The sequence below is a fragment of the Leucopleurus acutus genome (assembly GCF_964270905.1).
Source record: "Leucopleurus acutus genome assembly, chromosome: 8".
NCBI classification, from domain to species: domain Eukaryota; kingdom Metazoa; phylum Chordata; class Mammalia; order Artiodactyla; family Delphinidae; genus Leucopleurus; species Leucopleurus acutus.
In genome coordinates this window covers 98,811,630-98,835,103 of record NC_139151.1, presented here as the reverse complement: position 1 = coordinate 98,835,103, position 23,474 = coordinate 98,811,630, and the positions used below count along the sequence as shown (strand labels likewise).

Here is a 23,474-nt window from a genome sequence, read left to right as displayed (position 1 = left end):
ATCTACCCGAATCACAGGCCTAAAAATGCAATGAAATGCATTTTTTTTTCCCCACACTTGTGGCTGGGCCCCCAGGGTTGGTTCTGTATTTAAACTATGTAATTCAGGCAAGAAAGGATATCATTAAAATGTTGTCATGTAGCGTAAGACCTTAAAAGCATCTCTTTAATATATATAATTTACCTTCTCCTGACTTTCTCGGTAAGATTAAAAATCCTCCCAAGTACTGAAGAAACTCTCCGTGTAACTTCTTGGTGTGTCCATTCCACCCCAGCAAAAGACTGACTTTCCTCTGCTACCCTTGAAAGATCTGGGGGGTTTTATTCTTTACTAAGGAAGTTGTGTTTCCTTATGTCCATTCAGAAAAAAAATACCGGAAGGGCACCTACCTCAGAAAAGAACTCGTCCATGAAAGCTGTGTTGTCAATAGCAATCTCGACCTCATCGGCATCGTCATCCTGTGTCAGCTGCTTCTGTGAGAGACAAAAAGGAGGGTGAGACCAAAAGCACCAGAAATAACGAACAGTACTGAATGCTCCCTAAAGACCAGGAGCTATATCTGTAGTGAACATTTTACATACATAATCTCCTTCAAAACTCAGAACAGCTCTGTGATGTATCAAACTCTGATGTCACACTGAGTTTAAATCCTAGCTCCATACTTACTGATACTTTACAGGGGGATGAGGGGAAGAAGGGAGCAAGTTACTACACAGGCTGTGCCTAGGTTTCCTTATCTGTAAAGTGCTAATAAGGACACCACTTACGTCATAGGTTCGTTTACAAAATAAATGAGCTAATGAATATAAAACGCTTTGGCACAGTGCCTGGCATACTGTAACTACTCAATAAATATTAGGTTTTGGTGGTGGTGGTATTGGTGATGTTACTATAACTCACTCCAGTTGGAGAACGTAAAACAGTGAGGTTAAGTAACTTGGCCGAAGTCACACAGCTAAAATGTTGGAGACAGGCAGATTCTAGCCCATCCTTTGGATTCGGACCATATGTTCCTAAACTCTTCTCCACAACGTTCAGATGCATGACCTACTGTACTGGGGATCTGTATTAAGACAGTCCCAATTCCTCCAAAGCACTAGCTTCAAATCATCACAGAAGGAGCACACATTTTCCTGTTTTCAGAAACCACCTACTGCAAAGGAAACAGCGCTGTGTGCTGTTCCCTGTCAGAGCTCATGTTTATGGGGAAAAGGAAGCTCTCTCGGCAGCCCCCAGCAACCCCCGGGGACCCCGGCTTTCATAATCTCATTCAGCTACCTCTACAAAAGCACAAAATGGCTATCTAAAGGAAGTGCTTCCATTCCCACCCAGCTAAAGGGCCTCGGCGGCTTCTGCATCCTTCCCAGATGCTCCTCCCAGACGACTGCTGCATTACACACAGCCCACCTCTAAGCAAGGAAGACCTGGTTGTTGGGAGTGGAGGTGGGGAGGGGGTGAACCCCTCGACACCTGCTTCTCCACACCCTTCAGTGGCCTTTGGCCTCCTAAGCCAACACATGTCACTCTCAACATGGGAACTCCACTAGCAAGGAAAGCCACCAGCGGCCTCTTTCCTTCCCTTGCTACCATCCCCCAGACCTGCTACAGCAGATGGAGTTACCGGGAATTCCCACGAAAATTTGGGACTCTCCAGCCATCTGGGGAGACTCTTCTGACCGGATCCTCTGTAATCTCATTCTCTGGCTTGTCTGCAACCATCAGCAACCCAAGCTTAATGGCCACATTCAAAGGAACTGAATTTGAGGACCTTGCTACAGCCCCCAACAATCCCCTTCCTAAAACTTAGGACTGATCCCGTCCTTTTGCCACTGAAAGTCGTTCAGTGATAGTTCTCAGGATTGCAAGTCCCAGGATTGCAAGTCCCAAAGCCTAACAGAGCATACGGGGCCCTTTAAGATCCAGTCCCGCCCACGTTTCTCCCTCTACGATGCATCTCTGGACCAGGCGCTTGGAAACTCCTAGCACTTCCTGGACACACCATTCTTTCATATTGCTGAACTGTCACACAAGGACTTCTTCCTGAAATGCATTTGTCCAGCTGACAAAATTTTATTGAGCCTTTAAAACTCAATCTCGAACAAACTCCTCGCTGATCTGACACTCCCCGACCCCCCATGCAAACGTGAAAACCTCCCTGAGCTCCCAGTGCATTTTGTGCAAACCTTCCACAGCATCAATCCCAGCCCTCTATTAATTATCCCTTCACTTATCTATCCTTCCCCACCGACTGTAAACTCCTGGAGGGTCAGGGTTGCCTTATGTATCCACTGGAGAAGATACTTTGAGTGTGTGCCTGCCCAGAACACTTCCCTTTGTGAAGATAACCCCGACCTTCCGCACATGATTCTGGGAAGGTTATCAATCACCACCCAACCTCCCTGAGGATTCTGAATTGTGAAGTGAACACAGCCGAGTCAACCTATAGCAGCACCCAACAGAGATACCTGCTTGGTTCCCAGGGCTACCCTTGTTTCTGTCCTCCCTAACCCACCCCCTGGCTTAGAGCTAGTTCTATAGATCTTCCCCAGTATTCTTTCAATGAGTCCAATAGTATTCTTGTAATGCTGTTTTTTATTCATTTAGCCAGAACCGGCTTCTGTCACTTGTAATTAAATTTACTTGTACTTGGGAATGCTCTGGCGGTCCAGTGGTTAGGACTCTGCTCTTTCACTGCTGAGGGCCTGGGTTTGATCCCTGCTCGGGGAACTAAGATCCCACAAGCCATGGGGAGTGGCCAAAAAAAATAAATAAGTAAAATAAAATTACTTGTACTTGTCGTTAATTAACTTATTCCACATGTATACTGAGCACTTACCATACGCTATATATGTAACGGAAACTTAATCAATTCTAGTTGAATAAATAACCCCTACCAGAGACCGGCAGCCTGGATCCACCCAGCAGTTTCTAAAGTGTGAGATAAAATGCTCCTTTTATCAACTATCATCAATACTTGGGCCTCTCAGCAGCCTCCAGAGAGCTCCATCTCCCAAAAAGGATCTCGGAGATCCTCACTAGAAAATAGGAACCTGGTCTCCCTCTAGGAAGGTGAGTTAACAAGCATTTGTTGAGTTTCCTCTCTTTGGAGGTCTTGTAGAGACCCCCACTGAGGGGATATATCCCATGTACGTGTGTGTATAGACACACATGAGGGTGTCAACTCAGTTTTCTTCAAATAGGTACACGTGCTATGGAAATGGGATGAGGCTGCCGTCGTGGGATGGACTAAGGGAAGGTTTTGGAAGCTGGGAACACGTGTGTCCTGAAGCATGGGACACAGGCCCCTAGCCCTCCATCATCACATGCACTTTTGAGACCCCTGGAATTTGTACAGGGATTCCCCACCCAAGACGGCCACATGTTGGCTTTGAACAGGCTCTAACAGGGCAGCCTGGGCCACCTCCAGTGAGAGGACATGTGAACTGGGAAAAAAGAAGTCTTGGGTCACCCACAACCGAGGTCCAAAACCTGTTATTACCAATAACTGGCTGTGAGACCTCTGTCAAGTCCCTCACTGACCTGAGCTTACCTGTAAATGGTAATAACACCATACACGCTATGACGTTTACGAGGCTTGGAAGAGTTCATACGTGAAAAGCTTCTAGCACAACACAGGGCACACGGCAGTGCCTAATAAGTGTCAGTTTCCCCATCACCTAGTTGTAAAGACGTGATGTCTAAAGTGTGTGTTCTCCTCCGCGGAAAGTGATCACACACAGGCTTAGTCAAGAAGATCGATTCTGCAGCATCAGGACCACCAGGGTTCTATAACTGGCTTCCCTTCATGCTAGTCATTGAGCCTTAAATACTGGGCGCAACATCTCTGAGCTTCAATTTCCTTACCTACAAAACAGGAACAAAAGTGTCCACCAGGGCTCTTGTGAGGATTAAGTAAGATAATAATTTTAAGTTCCTTACACAACGAATAGCACATGATAACATCTCAATAAAACAACCGTACATAAGATCCAGCAAAGTCATCTTCTCTATAGCTTTAATCTGGATCGAAGTACCCGTAAACAGGAAAGAAAAATAAAAAACGATATAGAACTTTTAGAGCTGAATGCAACCCTACATATTTCGATCATCAAATTCTCTCACTTAAGAGATGGGTAAACCAAGGCCCAAGACCAAATAATGAGCTACTGGAGCAGCCAGGAATAGAACCCAGGTTTCTTGATTCCCATCTTCCTGTGCAGAGTTTTTCCCACCGTAGCGTGCTGCCTCCAAAATATAAAATAGCAATGGCAACGAAAGCAACAGAGCTTAGTCCAGATCAGAAAATTCCAGAAAGAGGCCATCATCCCAGGTGATCTGAGTCACGTGACGCTGGAACCAGGCTTCTCCGGAAGGGGATCTACCAGATCCCAGAGCAAGGGTCCTTCCCCTCTGACACATCCGTGCTCTTACAGACCCAGAGGCCTCAGGGACCTCAAGGGCAAGGAAAGCACATGGTGCACTTTATCTTCAGCCCACATGACTGGGCACAGCCAAGAAGAGAACTTTGGCATCTTTATCAAAGCATCAAGGCATGTGATAATAGGACCGTCAGAGTAGCTGCAACATCAGCTGCCATAAAGAAACGTACATGAGAACCACAAGCCCCACCACCCGCTTCCTCTCCCCCGACCTCCTGCTGCCTCTCCTGCCAAGACATGGGAGATACCACCAATGACTCAGGCAGCACTGAGCTCGAATCTGGGCTCCATCCCCCGCCCCCCACCCCTCAATGCGCCCCAAAACTCAGTGAGGACAGCCAGGGCTATGACTCTCTCTCTGGACACAGTGGAAAGAGTTCAGGGGCCCAGGACCCAACATGCAATTCCTCTCACTCAACCTCACTGCCTTTCTCTCAAGGGCCTTCTCTGTCATCCTTAGTCTGTTTGACTGTGGGTCCCTCTTCATCAGCTCCTTTAATAAAAACAGTTACCACCTGCAGAGCCCCCAGGAGGTGCTAGGGGGCTGCCACACTCTGGCTGCTTCACGCGCGCTGTGTCGATGAACCCCTCCTAAATTCTGTCACTGAGAACCTGCAGGGCAGAGAAGTTCTCATTTATTCATGGCCTCCCAGCTACTGATGTGCAGAGTCGAGGCTCACGCTTTGGTTGTTGGTCCTGAGCCCACTGCACCCCACTCACAGCAGCCCAGCCCTGCAGAAAGTGGGGCTGAGAGAAAGGCACTGGGGGCCTTGGGGACAGCACTTGTCTCCACTAAGCCTTGGTTCTCTCACCAAGTAAGGAGCTTAGCTTTCCAATGAGGCTTTGTGGAACCCCAGGAGACCTCCAGGGTGCCTCAGAAGCCACGCCGGGAGGGACTTGCCTGGTGGCACAGTAGTTAAGAATCTGCCTGCCAATGGAGGGGACACAGGTTTGAGCCCTGGTCCGGGAAGATCCCACATGCTGTGGCGCAACTAAGCCGTGTGCCACAACTACTGAGCCTGCACTCTTAGCCCACGAGCCACAACTGCTGGAGCCCATGTGCTGCAACTACTGAAGCCCGTGCACCTAGAGCCCGTGCTCTGCAACAAGACAAGCCACCGCAATGAGAAGCCCGTGCAGCGCAATGAAGAGTAGCCCCTGCTCGCCACAACTAGAGAAAGCCCGCGCACAGCAAAGAAGACCCAATGCAGCCAAAAATAAATAAATAAATGTATTAAAAAAGAAGAAGAAGAAGAAGAAATCACCGGGGGAAGTCAAGCAGGTTGGCCCGCACCCCCTCTTCAATCCGCATAGCTTCATTTTCATCTGCTTTTTACACTGAGGTTGAATATAAGATTTCATTTTCAGAACGAGGCCTCTTACCAAGAGAAAAAGGAAAGAAGGGAGGGAGGGAGGGAGGAAAATAGGAAGGGAGAAAGAAGGAAGCAAGCTTAGCTAGCTGGAAAACCACCAAAGTAAATGAATGGATGCCTTTTAAAGAAAAGGGAAAGAGGAGGGGGTCCCCTCTCTCCTTTACAAGTTAAAACACAGCGGCAACGTACGTTTAAATCATCAGCAATTCCTTAAAGATCATTACAAATCAGAGAGGCAAGATAGAAGGAACAAAGAAAGAGACCAAAAAAAAAAAAAAATCGCCATCCCAAATGAAGAGGTCACCGTTTACTGGCTCTCTGATGCCCTCCCTGCCTCAGGTGTCAGACTCCAGAAAGACGAGAGGGTCCCCGGACAAGAGGGGAGACCCAGGAGCCCTCAGGAAAGTTTTGGGGCGAAGGAAATAATAACAGAAAGGATGGGACCAGCAGTCTGGACTAGGAAGGAGCATCTGGTCCTGACTTCCCCTTGTGGGGTATTAAAGGACGGTGGCCGGTGGGAACAGGTGAGCACAGATTCCCGCACCTCCTTCTCTGAACATGTAAATAGCTCTTTGCTTGGGGCTATAAACTCTTCTTTATAAACCCAGATCTTCACCCAATAAATCCGATTCAAAGAGACAAGGACGCGTGATTTTTCTCGTCCCTGCAGCCTACTTCGCCCACCAGCCTCCTTCCAGGATGAGGGCCTGTGGATTCCCAAAGACAAATACCACCACGTCCAAGGAGTCCAAACACACACTCATGCCCTTGCACCCTCGGCCCAACATCGGGTTTTTCCAGTCTCTCTTCTCTAATTAAAAGAGCCAGGGGCTTCCCTGGTGGCACAGTGGTTGAGAGTCCTCCTGCCGATGCAGTGGGCGCGGGTTCAAGCCCCGGTCCGGGAAGATCCCACGTGCCGCAGAGCGGCTGGGCCCGTGAGCCATGGCTGCTGAGCCTGCGCGTCCGGAGCCTGTGCTCCGCAACGGGAGAGGCCCCAACAGTGAGAGGCCCGCGTACCGCAAAAAAAAAAAAAAAAAAAAAAAGAGCCAGAAATTCTGAGGAAGTGTCAGCTCTGAATAGGCACTCAGTGTTCTCTGTCCCCCATTTGAGAGTCAGGGACTTTCTCCTATGCCCCTTCTCCCTCCTACACTGTGGTCTCTTCCAGCAAAACCCTCCCAGAGGGAACGCTTCCCCTTTCCACCGACTGCCTCTCCCCTAACACCTGCGATAGAGGAAATCAAGCGATAACGGTACCCTGGGTGAGCCTCGCACTTCTACTTTCAAGATGATGCTCTGGCTGAACAGTCTGAGGCAAGAATTGGCCCCATTTGGAGATGAAGACACTGAGGAATAAACCCAAGGCCAGTGAGTCGCGGGACAACTGAACAAGAGGCAAAGTCCCTGATGGCCCTGCTCCATGCGTTCTGCCATAACAATGATACCACCAGATAATATGTGTATTTTGTTGCAGGCACTCTTGTGGTTTCACACATATTATTTAATTCTCACGGCAACCTTATGAGAGACAAATAGGACTTTCCCCATTGACAGCTGAGACAACTACTTAATTAGATTAAATAACTTGTCCCAGGTGATTCAGCTAATAAGTGGCAGAGTTAGGACTCAAAAGCAGGTGTGTAGGAGCCAAGAGCCCCAGTTCTTACCCTCTACACTCTATTTGAAGATGCCCTTCCCATGCTGGATCAGAAACACGCCCTCACTTATTTCAGGGGATGCTGCAATGTCAGTACAACTAAATTGATCTAATCAATACGCATGAATGAAAAAGATAGCAGTGCATATAATCCCATGAATGTGCAGGTATGTGGAGCTATATCTGACTGCCTGAGTTGAAAACCCAGCTCTGCCACGCAGGTACCTGTGTGACCTTAAACAAGTGACTTAACCTCTCTGAGACTCGGTTTCCTTGTTTGTAGCATGAATAATCTGCTCATAGAACTGTTGTGAGGATTAAATTAGTGAATGCATGTGAAGTGTTTAGAGCAATGCTGGGTACATATTAAACTCCCAAGACCATGCCATGCAGACAGTTTTCTCTAAAAAGTGTTTCTGCAAAAGATGCGACTCTAAGGCCAATTCTCAGAAGGTGGCAGCAGGACCCTTAGAATGAGCTAAATTGTAGTTCATTTATTTGAATGAAGTCATTTCTCTACTATACGGATTTAAAGAAATAAACCTCCTCCTGAATTTTGCTTTTGCAGCATTCTCACAAATTTTGACCTTTACTACTCTCATTATCATTCATTTCTAAATAGTTTGTCATTTCTATTTTGGTTTCTTTTGAACCCAAGTGTTATTTTATTTTTTAATTTTTTTGCGGTACACGGGCCTCTCACTGTTGTGGCCTCTCCCGTTGCGGAGCACAGGCTCCGGACACGCAGGCTCAGCGGCCATGGCTCACGGGCCCAGCCGCTCCGCGGCACGTGGGATCTTCCCGGACCGGGGCACGAACCCTCGTCTCCTGCATCGGCAGGCGGACTCTCAACCACTGCGCCACCAGGGAAGCCCCCAAGTGTTATTTTAAAGGGTGGTTTTAAATTTCCAAAGTGGGTAAACCTGGGGAGGACTGTGATTGTATTGTTAATTTCTAATTGTATTATATCAACATCAGGGAGCATGGCCTATATGACTTAACATTTTGTGGAATTTGACATTTTATTTATGTCTTAACACATGGTATTTTTTAATCTTCTATGTGTGCTTGAAAAGGTCTTGCATGCCATTTGCTGTATACAAAAATCATCAAAGTTTCATCCCCACATGCCGTGTTAATTCCTCTGCTTTTGTTTCTCAGGACCTGAGCTAGGTCTAGAGAAGGAGCAGGGAAAAGGGATGGAAGTTCATCTAAAGAGAGGAAGGAGGAAAAACAAAACAAAAATGCCCTGCAGGCAGATGTTGTCTATACTGATGAGTAATCTGTGGCTAGGGAGGTTAATTCATCCAGAATCACAGGATTAGTAAGGAACAAAGCCAGGGCTGGAACCCTGCTTGGTCCAACCCAGTGTTCACAGTGGGTTTTTTTTTTTTTTTTTTTTTTTTTTTTGCGGTACGTGGGCCTCTCACTGCTGTGGCCGCTCCCGTTGCGGAGCACAGGCTCCGGACGCGCAGGCTCAGCGGCCATGGCTCACGGGCCCAGCCGCTCCGCGGCATGTGGGATCCTCCCGGACCGGGGCACGAACCCGCGTCCCCTGCATCGGCAGGCGGACTCTCAACCACTGCGCCACCAGGGCAGCCCCACAGTGGGTTATTTTAAAGAAGGATCTTGGGGTCTCATAACCAACCACCTCGCCTACTACGTTCTCCTTCTCACTCACTACAAGGTCCCATCCACAGTAACAGGTCCATCTGTCCATCTACTCGGCCAACACGATTTATTGAACATCTACCATTTCCCAAGCAACAGTACAGAACGCTGGAGAAACAGACCAAACTCAGCACCCCCTGCCCTTCGGGACCTCATGGTCTCAAATGGGAGGCAGACAGGCACACAGGTCGTTGCAATGCCACGTGGTAAATGATGACAGCACTTAGCACAAGGAATTGTACACCCAGGAGAAGGTGGGGCACACCACGTCACCTGAATTCAAGGCGGAGCCCAGGGAAGGGGGAGGTATTAGAAAACAGATGCAAAGGTGAGTTCTCGGGGAGATTTTGAAGGTTGCATGGATGTACGCAAAGGATACCTACAGGAAGTCCATCTGGGGTGAGAAGACCACACCTTTTCCTGCTTTCCCTCTCACCCCAGGAGCATTCAAGGAGATTCAAAGGTTACCCTCTTCTGCTTCCTCCCCTACCGTAGCCTTCTCCACTTTTTCCTGACTTCCGCCCCCTCCTCCCACCCCCCACTGCCCCCTCAGCACCCCACAGTATCCAGTTGCCAAGGATACAAGAAGGAGGAAGGAGCTCAGTGTCTTCTCTAGTCCATCCTCAGCCTCTGTCCCACAAGCCCCTCGCCCTAAGCATCCTCCCAGAGCACTTCACTAATAGTCATAATACCTAACAGTTACTGAGCGCCGCCTGGGATGAGGATTCTAAGATATGCGCCTTTTATTTATTTACCAAGGCATTTAATCTCTACAAGAATCTTCTGGGGGACTTCCCTGGTGGCGCAGTGGTTGAGAGTCCGCCTGCCGATGCAGGGGACACGGGTTCGTGCCCCGGCTCGGGAGGATCCCGCAGGCTGCATGCAGAGCGGCTGGGCCCGTGAGCCATGGCCGCTGAGCCTGCGCGTCCGGAGCCTGTGCTCCGCAACGGCCCGTGTACCGCAAAAAAAAAAAAAAAAAAGAATCTTCTGGGGACCCTCCCCACCTTACAGCTGAGAAAACTATAAAGCATAAAGATGCGAGCAACCTCCCCAAGACCATGCAGACAGAGCATGAGGAGAGCCCAGGCAGTTTGCTGCAGAGCCCTTGGTCTCCACCACCATGGAGTGATGCCTCTTAACAGCAAACCCCACCCCCAGCTGTAGCCTGCAGCCCCCCTCCACCCCCGCCCCCCCCGCAAACATCCAAAGAACTAAAACACAGATGCTGTACCAAAGAGGTCGTGAAAAACGAGGAAAGACTGAGAAACTGTCACAGCTCAGAGGACGCTGAAGAAACATGACAGCTCAATGAAATGCATTATCTTGGGTGGGATCCTAGATCAGAAAAAGGGACATCATGGGAAAACAAGTGGAATCTAAATGAAGTCTAGAGTTTAGTGAATAGCAATGTACCAAGGTCAGTCTCTCAGTTTCGACAAAGGTACCATCATAACTTGAGATATTAACAATGGAGGAAACCCAGCAGACAGGAACTCTCTGTACTATCCTTGTAACCTTTCTGTAAATCTAAAATTAGTCTAGAATAAAACGTTTATTTCTAAAAAAAAGCAATCTTGCTGCTGTACCGCGTTGCCCTGACCCAGGCAGCTAAACATACCCAGATAGTATACGCTCTACTAATCTCTTTGGGTGGGGGCTGAACCTTACTCACGTCTCCAGATGCAGACAGGAGAATGTTGCCATGGACACGGCCCAATGCCAGAAAACAGGCTGACCTAACAGGGGAGACAGTGATGAGGGGAGGAAGCTACAAAGGGGCCTAATGTAAAAGGCTGGAGGTAAGGCCCCTCGGGACTACAGAATCTCCCAGCAAGTTCATTTGTAGAATATCCCCGTTCATCCACTGGGCAGCAAGGTTTACAGCTTTCTGAGCTGTGGGCTGGGAAGTGAAAACACAGGGGGAATGAGGCGTGTGTGGTCTGGGCTCTGAGAGAGGAGGATTTAACATAACATTACGTGGCTGCTTTTACGTATCGACAAAAATAAAGATTTGTGGAAGCCCAGGGAAGGCCTGGTGAATGCCAGATCTGGAAGCTTCCTTGTAGTGACATTGGAACTGAGCCTTGAGGGACATATAAGATTTTCCAGGGGAAGAACGAGGTTGCTAGATTTTCACCGTGGTATCCACATCTTCTCCTTCACGGTCTTTCTGAAAAGGGGCAACCCTCCGGGAGGTGTTGGGCTGGGGTACAGCTAGGAGCCTTGGAACTCATCCATCCTCATCCCGGAGGACAGAACAGTGACCCCTGGCTTCGTTAGCAAATTCATGGGTTCCCTGAGTAAACGCCGCACTTCAAGCAGGTAAAGTTGCACCAACCCAGAGGGGACGGAAAGTCCTAGTGATGAATCCGGGGTGTGTAAGGGCCAAGGTGCTGTTGATCAGTCAATGGACAAGTGTTTACTAGGGGACTACCATGCAGAGTGCTGGCCCTGGGACCCCAGAAGAACGTCCCATCAGCCACCGCATCAAGGGCATACAGTGCAGTTGGGGAGATGATTACATACAGCGTAGGGTGATATAAATAAGCAAGACAGACTTGTTCAATTCTTGATCTCACCACTTCCCAGCTGGGGAATCTCAATCTAATCTGAACCTCAATTCCCTTAGTTGTAAAATGGCAATAATATATAACACCATCTTGCCTTGTGGGGTTCAGAGGATTAGAGACAAGGTGTTTAAGGCACCGAACACAAGTCCTTTCCGACAGTAAGTAGCAGCTCAATAAATGATCATTGTTACTGCAGTTGATACGGTGACACCAACAATAGAGCCATCGATCTTAAAGACAACGGGACCTAGGAGGCGAAAGAGTCCAACCCATAAAAAACAGATGGAAGGTGGTTTCAAGCCCACTTCATGGTAAGAAAAAACCCCGCTGACTTAACGGAAGTATCAATGTTTCACTGCAAAGCAACATGCAGCCCATGAGGGCTGCCGGCAGGAGGGGGCATATTCTAGGCTGCATTTAGGGAGGTTACCTGTAAAGGGAGTTTTGGAAGATGGGCAGGAATTTTGACAAAAGGGGAAAGGAACCCTGAAGGGAGAGCAAACAACATGAACAATTGTTTCTTCCCAGGCTCTCGCCAGCACCCCCCACCCCCGGCCTCCCCGCTCCCCTCCCAGGAATAAAAATAACACTAATCCCCGGCTCTCGGCCAAGCATTTTCTCTCTGGCTTCTGGCTGATGGGTCTGTAATCCCTACTCAATCCCTATCACTCTCATCTCAGCCCTGCTCACCACTCTCATCTCAGCCCTGCTTACGGCAGAACAGCTCTCCCAGGGGCTGAATCCTGCCAGGGAGAGGGACGAAGTGAGGAAGGAACCACGGACCAGTTAGCCATCTTATCACCAAAGGATGGAATCTCAATGGAGAGAGTCTCCAGGCAGGGTGTTACAACCTGGCCGTGACCCAAAGCACCTGGCACGTAGTAGGGGCTCATTACATAGTCTTGGGAGGAATTAAGCTCTAAAGGGGACGTACAGCTCCATGTTTCTGATGGTTACACTATAACCGTGCTCCTGAGGAACTCAAATGGGGGAACTTCAAATGGGGAAGGAGGCCAAGCCGTTTAAGATGCAGCAAGACACAAGACAGAACAGAAAGAGCGAAGAGGTCAGTCTGGTCCTTAGGGCCTCAGGTGGCTGATTTCATTAGCGCGTCCTTATTGGCGCTGGCGGTGGAGGAACCAGCAAACCCCAAGATGTTTCCAGGTCTCTACAGGTCAATCTGCACAGGGATCCGAAGTCCTTGCCCTCCATCCCACACATCACTGCTTCTCTAGAGCATTATCCACCTTTGAAGCTGGGGGTTCTCTTTTCATGGAATATACCCCTTTGTTTTCCCTATATGACCATGTATTCTTTCAGACCGGGACTTTGTATAAGAACTCTGCCCAGAATTCCCTGGCGGTCCAGCGGTTAGGACTCGGTGCTTTCACTGCCATGGCCCGGGTTCGATCCCTGGTCAGGGAGCTAAGATCCCACAAGCCATGCGGCGTGGCCAAAAAAATTAAATGACTCTGCCTAGCAGGATGCCCAGCAGGACGCTAGGCACGCAGAGGTCAAAAAGCACCGATCGTGTTGTCTGTGTGAAGCACTCGCCAACGGGAGAACGGTGAGAAAATCCAGGATCCTTGCCTTTCTTCTTAGGAGACTCCCCATGCCTCTGAAGGAATTAGATTTCAGCCTTAACACGGACTTGAACAGGAGCATCGCTTCTTCTGCGAAGAGCCCCCAGGCCCTAGTGCCCTGTCCCCAGGGGCTGGCCAATAGGGTCTTCCTGCAGCTGCTTCTGTCCCAAGGATGGGACACTGTGTCTGTTTCTTGTGTGTCTCCCTAGCTGACTGTGACCTCCCTAAGGCCCAGGAGTATGTGTTCATCACCATCCCCATCCCCAGCACCTATCAGAGGGCTTAGGACACAGTAGGCGCTCGGTTTTTTTGTTTGGGGTTTTTTTTTTTGGCTGTGTTGGGTCTTCATTGCTGCGCACCGGCTTTCTCCAGTCGCAGCGAGCGGGAGTCACTCCTTGTTGCGGTGCACGGGCTGCTCATTGCGGTGGCTTCTCTTGTTGCAGAGCACGGGCTCTAGGTGCACGGGCTTCAGTAGTTGCGGCACGCAGGCTCAGTAGTTGTGGCTCGCAGGCTCAGTAGTTGTGGCACAGGGGCTTAGCTGCTCCGCAGCATGTGGGATCTTCCCGGACCAGGGCTCAAACCCGTGTCCCCTGCACTGGCGGGCGGATTCTTAACCACTGCGCCACCAGGGAAGGCCCTCCGTAAACATTTGCTGAATGAAAAGAGGGCCAGGCAAGAGGTTCCTACATGGGAATTGTCTGGACTCAGCGGATCCAAAGTTCAGCTGGTGAGAAATTAGGAGGAAATGCCTTGTGAGACAGGCTGGGTGTAGGCACCGCACATTCCTGGCAAGCCTGTCTGATGTCCCTGAAAGGGCAGGCTGCTGGGATGGCCAGCCAGGAGGGGCCATGCAAGAGATAAGATGAGCCCGGGCTTGTGACTGTAGCCTCAGGAAGGGGTGCCCTTCAGTGTGGATGCTGCTCCCAGCAGGTCAAGTTTGGGGAACTCGAATTTACTGTGGTGGGTGATTATCACGGATTATCTCGTTTCACCCTCAGTGACCCTATAGGGAGGGTACGATGACCCACTTTAGAGGAATAACTCTGAGACCTCAGTCCTATGGACTTCAGAGCCTCCCAGTGCTTGGGACAGGCTCACAATGAAGCATCTCTAGAAACACACATCCTCAGAGTTGATGGAGGCCTTGAATCTCCTCATGTGCTTCCCCTCCCCTCCAAGAACACTCAGATTCCTACAACATGCAACATCCCAACAAGCTTCTTGCCTCCCTCCCATGTCCTGCCAGCCCAGCCCATCCTCGGGCAGCTCTGACTACCAAAAACGCTTTCTACAGAGCCCTCATGTCTGCCCATCAGCCTCGCTTCTTCACCCTTCACGTCTTCTCCTCCTACCTACCCGGAGCAGAGCTAATCCCCTGCACGTGACAGCTCTCCAGCTATCTGGAGACAGTTTACGCCTGGCCTCCCCCAGAGTTTAGAAAGAGCCCCACAGCAGAGATTGCACCAGCGCTCAGGGTGAAATTGGTTTCATGCAGTTAGCAAATGTTGATAAAAGGAATCAGAGAGACAAGATGGTTATCTTGTTGCTGGGGTGGGGGTGGGTGGGGGCGGGGGTGTCTCTCTCCCAGGGGAAGGAGGGGCTGGTTAGCGGACGTGGGCCAGAAGCCAAAAGCCATCTAAACCTTAACAACATACAGTCTTCAAGAAAAACGTTAATGTTGCCAGAAGGGGCTTCTGAGATCAGCCAAATTCCTTGCTTTCCAAAGGGGGATTGGAGGGGCAGAGAGGTAAAGTGACACCGAGGAACACAGCTCTTAAAGGGCAAAGCCACAATCGGAATCCTTTGAACCCACAGCCAGGGCCTCTTGCACAGTGTTACCACCCATCCCCCTGCTCCACAAGGCTGGAACAGCATCTGTGATGTCAGAACAGCACTGCCATCATAACGGCGCAGTCTACAATCTCACTTCCACCACATCCCCAAGAGGGAAAGGGAGAAACACAGCATTAGCTCCATTTTACAGAAGGTAACGGTGAGGCTCGGAAAAGCAAAGGGACTTGCTTGGGTTCCTCGGCAAAGTGAATTTATACTTGGAACTCAAAGCTCAGTTAAGGCTCTGTGCTGTTTGTTGGCAATGGCTGTTGAAAGGGCCATGGGAGGGACTTCCCTGCTGGTCCAGTGGTTAGGACTCCACGCTCTCACAGCCGAGAGCACAGGTTCCATCCCTGGTCGGGGAACTAAGACCCCGCAAGCCGGACATGGAATGGACTTCCTAACGTAAGGAAAGGCGCCACCTCCGCCTGCTGTCCAGTTCTGCATTGTTTTGGGACTGCCTGCTGCGCGCTCCAGGAAGATCTCTAAAACCACACTCTTCTTCCCTTTCTGCCGCCCCAGGGCAAGAGGGGTCAGCAGCCTGGGTTCCTCCCCCGGCTGAGCCCTCACCAGCTCTGTCACCTGGGGCGTCCCTCCTTCCCAGTCTGAGTTCTAGTTTCCTCACCTTTAAAAACAGAGGCAATCAATTCTGCCCTGACAGTAAACGGGATGTTATGAGGCTCAGATGACAATGAGCAAGTAGGAGGCTGGGAGGCTCACTCCCACCATCGGTGGCTGCCCCTTGGCCTCCGTCACTTCCCCATCACCCCGGCCTCCTCCGCAGCCCTACGACCTAGAGCAGGTGAGAGGGTCAAGAAGGTCTCAGCCAAGACAACGGAGGAGAAAGAAGAATAACTGTGACATCAGCCCAGAAGCCCCTCACACTTGTACGAGGCTTTACTTTTCCAAAGAGCTTTCGCAGTGACGAGCCTAAGATTTACCATTGCTTAGTCCTGTATGTGCCAGGCGCCGTACAGAGGGCTCTGCACGCTCTCTTGGGTTTAGTCCTCACAACTACCCATTTGAAAGATGACATAACTTCGGCTCCAGGGTTAGGTACGGGATGGCTGGTAAGTAGTGGAGCCAGGAGGCAAACCCAGTTCTATCCAGTCCCCTGTTCCCCAACCTTCAATGTGCTCATGATCACCCGGGGAGATTTATGAATAATCAGATTCTGATTCCATAGGTCCAGACTGAGGCCTAAGCTTCTGCGCTTCTGACAAGCTCCCAAGTAGATCGACTACCTTGTATCACGGGCTACATTTTAAATTCCGTTAAGACAGAGCCTGAGTCACCCAATCCCCGGGGCTTAGCACTGGGCCTGCCCCACAGAATACACTCAATAATTATTTGTTCAATGAATCAATGAATGCTGGACTTAACCCATGCTTTAACACTTCTCTATACTAAGCCCCATTATATCATTTGATCTCATAACAAATCTCTAAGGCATATCAATCTCCCTTTGACAGATAAGGAAACAGGCTCAAAAGAGTTCGTAGCCTAAGGTTTTACATCTTCTGTGCAGCAGAGCCGGAAACGATCTACCTTCAGATCCTTGGCCCTGACCACAGCCGTCCCAAGGATGGGGGTGGACGTGGGAGGGGGGAAATTAATAATTACAGACAGCTGGGTGGTGAAGAGCTGCCCCCCCCCCATCCAGGCACGTGACCAGCTCACAGCTCGGGAGGTCACCCACTAGAGCTGCTCTCCGGGGGCGAGGGCAGTTGTCTCAGCGTCCCCCAGGAGAGGAACGAGGAGGAGCGTGGGAGGAGGTGGGTCCTGGGCACAGTGCCAGGCAGCATGGGGCAGGTGGTGAGTGACCCTTGACCTCACAGAGAGCCCCGCTGGACCCAAGCACCCACCACCTCCCGCGGATCCCATCTCTAGACTGATGCTGTCCAGCTTGGTGGGGGGGGCGGGGGGGGGGGCGGAGACTAGAGGCATCCAGGGAAATTGCAGCCTAGCGATGAATCACCGGCACATGACCCCAGAGAGGAGGGGTGGGTGCGTCTGGGGCTTGGGGAGGACAGGCCTTGCGCCCGCCCCGCACTCCCCCCGCCCAGCCTCGATGTGGGGGAGCGAGGGAAGACCCCCTCCCGCGCAGCTCCACCCCGCAGCCCCCGGCCCGCCCGGTTCCCGGGTGCGGCGGGACTCACGGCCTTCAGCTGCTCCAGCCGGTCCTTCATCCTGGTGCCCAGGCGCCCGGAGGCAGGTGAGCGCGTCCCAGGTGAGCGGCCGGAAGTGGCGGCCGGGCCCGGCCAGGACGGAGGAGCAGGCGGAGGCGGGCGGCGGCCGCGGGCGAGAAGGAGCGTCCGAGGCCACTGGAGGCTCCGCCGCGCCGCCCTCTCCGGCCCAGCCGGCGCCGCGTACTCCAAATCCGGCTCCCGGGCCGGCGCCGGCGCGCAGCGCTGATCCGCCCGGCGGACCCGCCCCTTACCTGGGCCGCGCCCCGCGCTCCTCCTTAAAGGGCCAGTGCCCCGCTGCCGCCCGGCCACCCTCCACGCCTCTCACTCCACCTCCCGTAGCTCCGGGTCCCTCGATGGAGCAGCAATGGGAGATCCCGCCGCGAGTGGGTCTGTCTGACCTCAATTCCAGCCTTTCCATTCAACAGCCATTCACTACCTGTGCCGGGCTCTGTGCTAGGATCCAGCCCTCAACAGACTGATTCATTGCTAGGCGGCGCCAACATCCCGTACACGAGGAACTCTAAGACAACGTGATTCGTGCCATAACAGGTGGGAGAGAGAGATCAATTAATTCTGCCTGGAGGAAGGGCATTCCAAGTAAAGGAATGCTCACGGTCCGAGAGACTGCGTGCTGGAGCTGAAAGAGTGTGTTCCTCGTGGAAATAACTGGAGGTGAGGCGGGGTGGGGAAGGCTGGGACGAAGAATTTGGATTTTATGATGTTGGCAATGGGGATCCTTAAGAGAAATGCAAGCAGTTCAATGATGAAATCAGAACACCTGCCACTAACAAAGTGTATACCTTTGGCAAGTTATTGTTTCTCTAGGGGACTCCGTTTCTGTATCTATAAATCAGAGATATTACCCACTTCCCAGTTTGCTGTGGGGCCTTGTTGACAGAGGAGGAATGACTGATTCGTCACCTGTGGAGCAGAGCTGTAAGAGGAGGATGTGTGTATTGGAAAGCTTAAGCTTTCCTACCTGATCCCCTAGGTGAGTAGTACCTGATCCCACTTTCTGAAAAGTGGGCGGTTTCTTCGCACTGCCCCTCCGTCTTTCTCCCCTCCCCGGCCCCACACCTCCACCCTCTCTTCCCTCTTCCCTATTTATCTTCCTTCTTGGGAACAGATGACATATCCAGCAGATATGGAGTGGAGCTCAATAATTAGGACTGACTGGCCTAAGATTCAATCCTCAAATCAGGGAAAGAATCTGAGCTATGCATCCAGATTAAAGGGCTGTAGGACTTCTCTGGTGGTGCAGTGGTTAAGAATCCGCCTGCTAGTGCAGGGGACACGGGTTCGAGCCCTGGTCCGGGAAGACCCCATATGCCACGGAGCAGCTAAGCCCGTGCGCCACAACTACTGAGCCTGCGCTCTAGAGCCCTCGCGCTACGACTACTTAAGACCACAACGAGGGAAGCAGCCACCGCAATGAGAAGCCCGTGCACCACAACGAAGAGTAGCCCCCACCCACCGCAACTCGAGAAAGCCCGCGCGCAGCAACGAAGACCCAACGCAGCCAAAATTAAATAAATATTTTTTAAAAGGGCTGTAAATATTTTCGTAATTCTAACAGAACTTTCCCCTGTTCTGCAATCTTAGCGCTTGCTCCGTGCTGGCTTCATCCCCTCCCATGAAGATATGGTCTGTAATCCTCGCTCTAGTCCTGCACACTTCCTTCTACCCCAGGCGCTCGCTAGGTGAATTAATTTCCAGTCTTTGGTAAAGGGAAGGCTTCTGCGCCCCCTGGTGGTCATAAATGGAAACGGTAAGCTAATCAGAAATCGCATTCCACCTCCCTTCCTTAACAAATTTTTGTTAATGGGGATAGCTAAGTTTCCGCGCTTCAGGAAAAGAGAGTCTTCTGAGGAGACAGATATGTGAACAACTCTTCACATTAGACGTCTGAAAAGGACCACAGGAAATGATCAAGGATGGCCATTCAGCCTCTGCCTGAATGCATTTTAATTTTTTCAGTTTTTTCAAACACTCAAGCATCTTCTCTGGTTGAACAGTTCCAACTGTTGTTTAAAAGTGTTTTGTTATATGAAACAAAAATTTTCCTCCCTATAACTTCCACCACTGTTTCTTGCTCTTCGCCTTTGTCTAAACATTTAAGAAATTTAATCTGTCCTTCACAAGACAGGCTTTCCATGAAGGGACAGTAGCTGTGGAGCCACAGAACGATTGCTGACACACAGCCAGGAGGACTGAGTTCTAGACACAGTTTCTGCCACAAAACAGCTATCACTTGACATCGCACAATCTATTCTCTCATCTGTGAGGTGAGGAGGCTGATCAAAACTAGTGATCCTCGAACTTTTCCAGATCAAGAACATCATACGTTCTTTATTTTCATTTGTGGATATCTTGTTTTGAATGATTCCATATCCCTTAGAAAATACATTTACTAGGTAATCAGAATTTGGTTTCCTCAAACTCATAGATACAGAGAACAGACGATTGCCAGAGATGGGGGGCGGGGAGCAAAATGGGTGAAGGGAGTCGAAGGTACAAACTTCAAATTATAAAAAAAGTAAGTCCCGGGGATGTAATGTACAGTATGGTGACTATAGTTAATAATACTGTATTGTATATTTGGAGTTGCTAACAGAATAGATCCTAAAAGTTCTTATCAAGGGTCCTCTCTGCTATTGTCAAACTTGTTTTTATAAACTCCTATTTTACATTTTATTTTGGTATATCAATCTTGAGTACTTTATTGTCAGGTCTTCATTGGTAACCCCCTTCCCTATGACAGTACAGTGTGTACTCAATTTTGGAGCATGGAAAATACATGTACTTGTTTTGTACCTGTAGTTTGGATATATAATTGACATCTTTGGGCTTTGGGCTTTCCAAAATTTTAAGGCTGTAATGAGGAGTCACATTTACAATCATCAATATATACTCTACAGTTCTCTACAATGAATATGCTCCCTTAATTAAATCATGATGCTGGAAAAAAAAAAAGTTCTTATCAAAACAAAAACAAAGTTGTGGGCTTCCCTGTTGGCGCAGTGGTTGAGAGTCCGCCTGCCGATGCAGGGGACGCGGGTTCGTGCCCCGGTCCGGGAAGATTCCACATGCCGCGGAGCGGCTGGGCCCGTGAGCCATGGCCGCTGAGCCTGCGCGACCGGAACCTGTGCTCCGCAACGGGAGAGGCCACAAAGGTGAGAGGCCCGCGTACCGCTAAAAAAAAAAAAAAAAAAAGTTGTAACTATGTGAGGTGATGGCTATACTGTGGTGATCATTTGGGGATTAACATACACACACTACTATATAGAAGATAGATAACCAACAAGGACCTACTGTATAGCACAGGGAACTCTATATTCAGTGGTAACCTATATGGGAAAAGAATCTGAAAAGGAATGGGCATATGTATATGTATAACTGAATTACTTTGCTGTACACCTGAAACTAACACATTATAAATCAACTATACATGAATAAAATCATTTTTTAAAAATCATTATGTTGCACACCTTAGACTAATGCAATGTTATATGTCAATATATATTTCAATAAAACTAGGAAACAAAAAAGAAATTTGGTTTCCTAGGAGAGGATATTTCCATGAAGGGGAAAAAAAAAATGACCTTTTGGTTAGCCTATGTGGCCATAACAGAAATGACCATTTGATTTTCCTTAACCTTTTTACACATTGAAAACAGCATAAAGAGCGCTCTTAACTGCACATGGAGTCCAGGAACCCAGGAAGGGAAGCATCCGTAGAGTTCTCTTATGACATTCTATTCGAAGGGAGTTGTCACAGACTTCAAGCCTTTTTTTAAAAACTCCTATTAGGTATGAACCCTATTTTGTTCATTTTCTATTAATATTTGCTCTTCTTTGACAGGCAGAAGTCTGGATTGCAGCAGCTAGTTGTGTAAAATAAACTGAAGAAAGTCAAGTTACTGAGGGACAAGGGACCTGGGTGAGGAGAGGCCATGGGCTGGTGAGGAAGACTGACATTGAGCCCAAGTGGACTGTAAGGTCTCCATGTATGGACAGTGACTTAAGCTCCCAGGCTTAGTAGGATCCCCCTCCTCTCTGATGTATTTTTATTTTTCTGCTCTACCAGGGTGCTTGGTTTCCCACCATGTCTAGTGTGTAGCTGTTTCCCCACTAAACAAATATAGCAAGATTAAATCAAGTGTTTGCATTTTGGCTATAGAGAAGTCAGCCAACACTTAATTTCACCTTTACAAACAAACCAAGAAGAGGATCCTGGGGTTTGGGGCTCCGCTTCCCTCTCTCTTTCCTCTAAGCCTGTTTCTCTCCCACTGGAAAATAAACACTGAGCCTTATACCACCTTGACCCTCAGGGCCTGCTGAGGAACAGGTGAGACCACTTTCTGGCGATTGTACCTGGAGGCAGTGTCCCCAGGGTGCGGTGTTCAATAGAAAGAGATAAAGGAGCTAGAAAATGGAAGGGGAAGGTCCTTTCTGTTCCCCACAGCAATTCTTCCCCACTGCAGGGAGGATGGAGAATACACTTCCTGACTTGTAGTTTTCACCCCCTTACAGTTTGTATTAGTTATCTATTGCCGCATAACAAATTGCCCTAAAACAGCTTGAAACGGACATTACCCTCTGGTTTCTGTGATTCAGGAATCCAGGTGCAGTTTCGCTGGGTGCCTCTGCCTCGCTGCAATTAAGGTGTTGGCTGGAGGCTGCGTCTCATCTCATGGCTTGACTGGGAAAGGATCTGCTTCCAAAGTCACTCACGTGGTTGCCAGCAGGATTCAGTTCTTCAAGGGCTGTACTTCACCCCGTGGGCCTCTTCATAGGGTAGCTCACAACATGGCAGCTGAAGTCCATCAGCCCAAGCAGGTGAGAGGGATAGAGAAAGAGAGAGAAAAGCCAAAGTGTTTTTGTAACCTAGTCTCGGCTGTGACATCACTTTTGCCCTACTGTATCGATTAAAAGAGAAGCCCTAGGTTCAGCCCACACTCAAGGCCAGGAGATTACACAAGGGGGGGAAGACCGAGAGCCATCTCAGCCGCTGCCTAGAACACAATTCAAATCCCAAATTCGTGCCACAGTTATGCTCTTTCACCTTAGAGCTCTCTTCTCCCCTGTATCTGAACTGGACAACTCTGACCCATTCTAGGATTAAGTGTCCCTCAAACATGCTTCCCTGACAGCCTGGACTTCAAGATAGCCCTACCACACTGCGTAACCTGGTCTAGTTCCTGTACCTTCTATGAGCTCCGCGAGGCCAGCAGCCTTGTCTCTCCTTTTCACTAATGCGAACCCAGACCCCAGCCTCGGCCCCAAAACGTCCTTGTAGGCGCTCAGTTAGGGTTTTTACCAAATGAATTAAGTGAAGCTTCTTGTCATATGTCTCCATTATGTCTTTCTTCTGATTAAGATTCATCAGTGGCTCCTTATTACAAGATTAGGGAGTCCAGACTCTTCTTAAAATGGCATTCAAGCCCTTGCGCAGTCTGGCCCCAGCCCAAGGTACTGTCACTCCCCGACACACACAGCCCCACCTTCAGCTTCCTCAAACATCCGCCTCTTCTCTGCATCTAATATGCCCAGGATTTCCCACCCATCTCTGCCTGATTTGTCCTTTTTCCATTTCATGTCTGACAAATCCCTACTCCTCCTCCAAGACCGAGGCCTTCTCCAGTTCACGTCTCCCTGGCCCTCTGCCCTCCCACCCCAAACAGTACTTGTTCAGATCTATTTTAAAAGCAGGGCTTCCCTGGTGGCGCAGTGGTTGAGAGTCCGCCTGCCGATGCAGGGGACACGGGTTCGTGCCTGGGTCCGGGAAGATCCCACATGCCGCGGAGCGGCTGGGCCCATGAGCCATGGCCGCTGAGCTCTGCACGTCCGGAGTCTGTGCTCCGCAACGGGAGAGGCCACAGCAGTGAGAGGCCCGCGTACCGCAAAAAAAAAAAAAAAAAAAAAAAAGCAAACCCTGATTTGTCTTATACCTCGTTGCTTACATATCTGTTGAGAGCAATGACCAGGTATTATATTATTCACCTTCCAGGGGTACTGTGAGGTAGGTGCACTGCAATTATTTGGAGGATAAATCAAAGAATAGTCGACTACTATTCTTATGTAGTGTGTGACTACACACGCGCACACACACACACACTCCCTAGGGATTCTCCTCTCCTCTCCCTAAGGAGGAAAGAAGAT

The 23,474-nt window shown here is 49.7% G+C and overlaps 1 protein-coding gene across 5 annotated transcripts in view; it reads right to left on the bottom strand.

Moving 5' to 3' along the window:
• The window catches only part of STX3 (syntaxin 3), a gene marked incomplete at its 3' end in the record, with an annotated part of 143,598 nt that extends 126,167 nt beyond the window's left edge, over positions 1-17,431 (bottom strand). For all 5 annotated transcript variants that reach the window (XR_014326409.1, XM_082845614.1, XM_082845613.1 and 2 more), the window contains exons 1-2: positions 17,283-17,431; positions 390-473 (exon numbers count right to left, since the gene is read on the bottom strand). Coding sequence is in view for 4 of the 5 variants with exons in the window: in XM_082845614.1 (XP_082701740.1) it covers positions 390-473; positions 17,283-17,312 (114 nt within the window). The remainder of the gene's footprint in view (positions 1-389; positions 474-17,282) is intronic.
• Between the last annotated feature and the right edge of the window lie 6,043 nt (positions 17,432-23,474).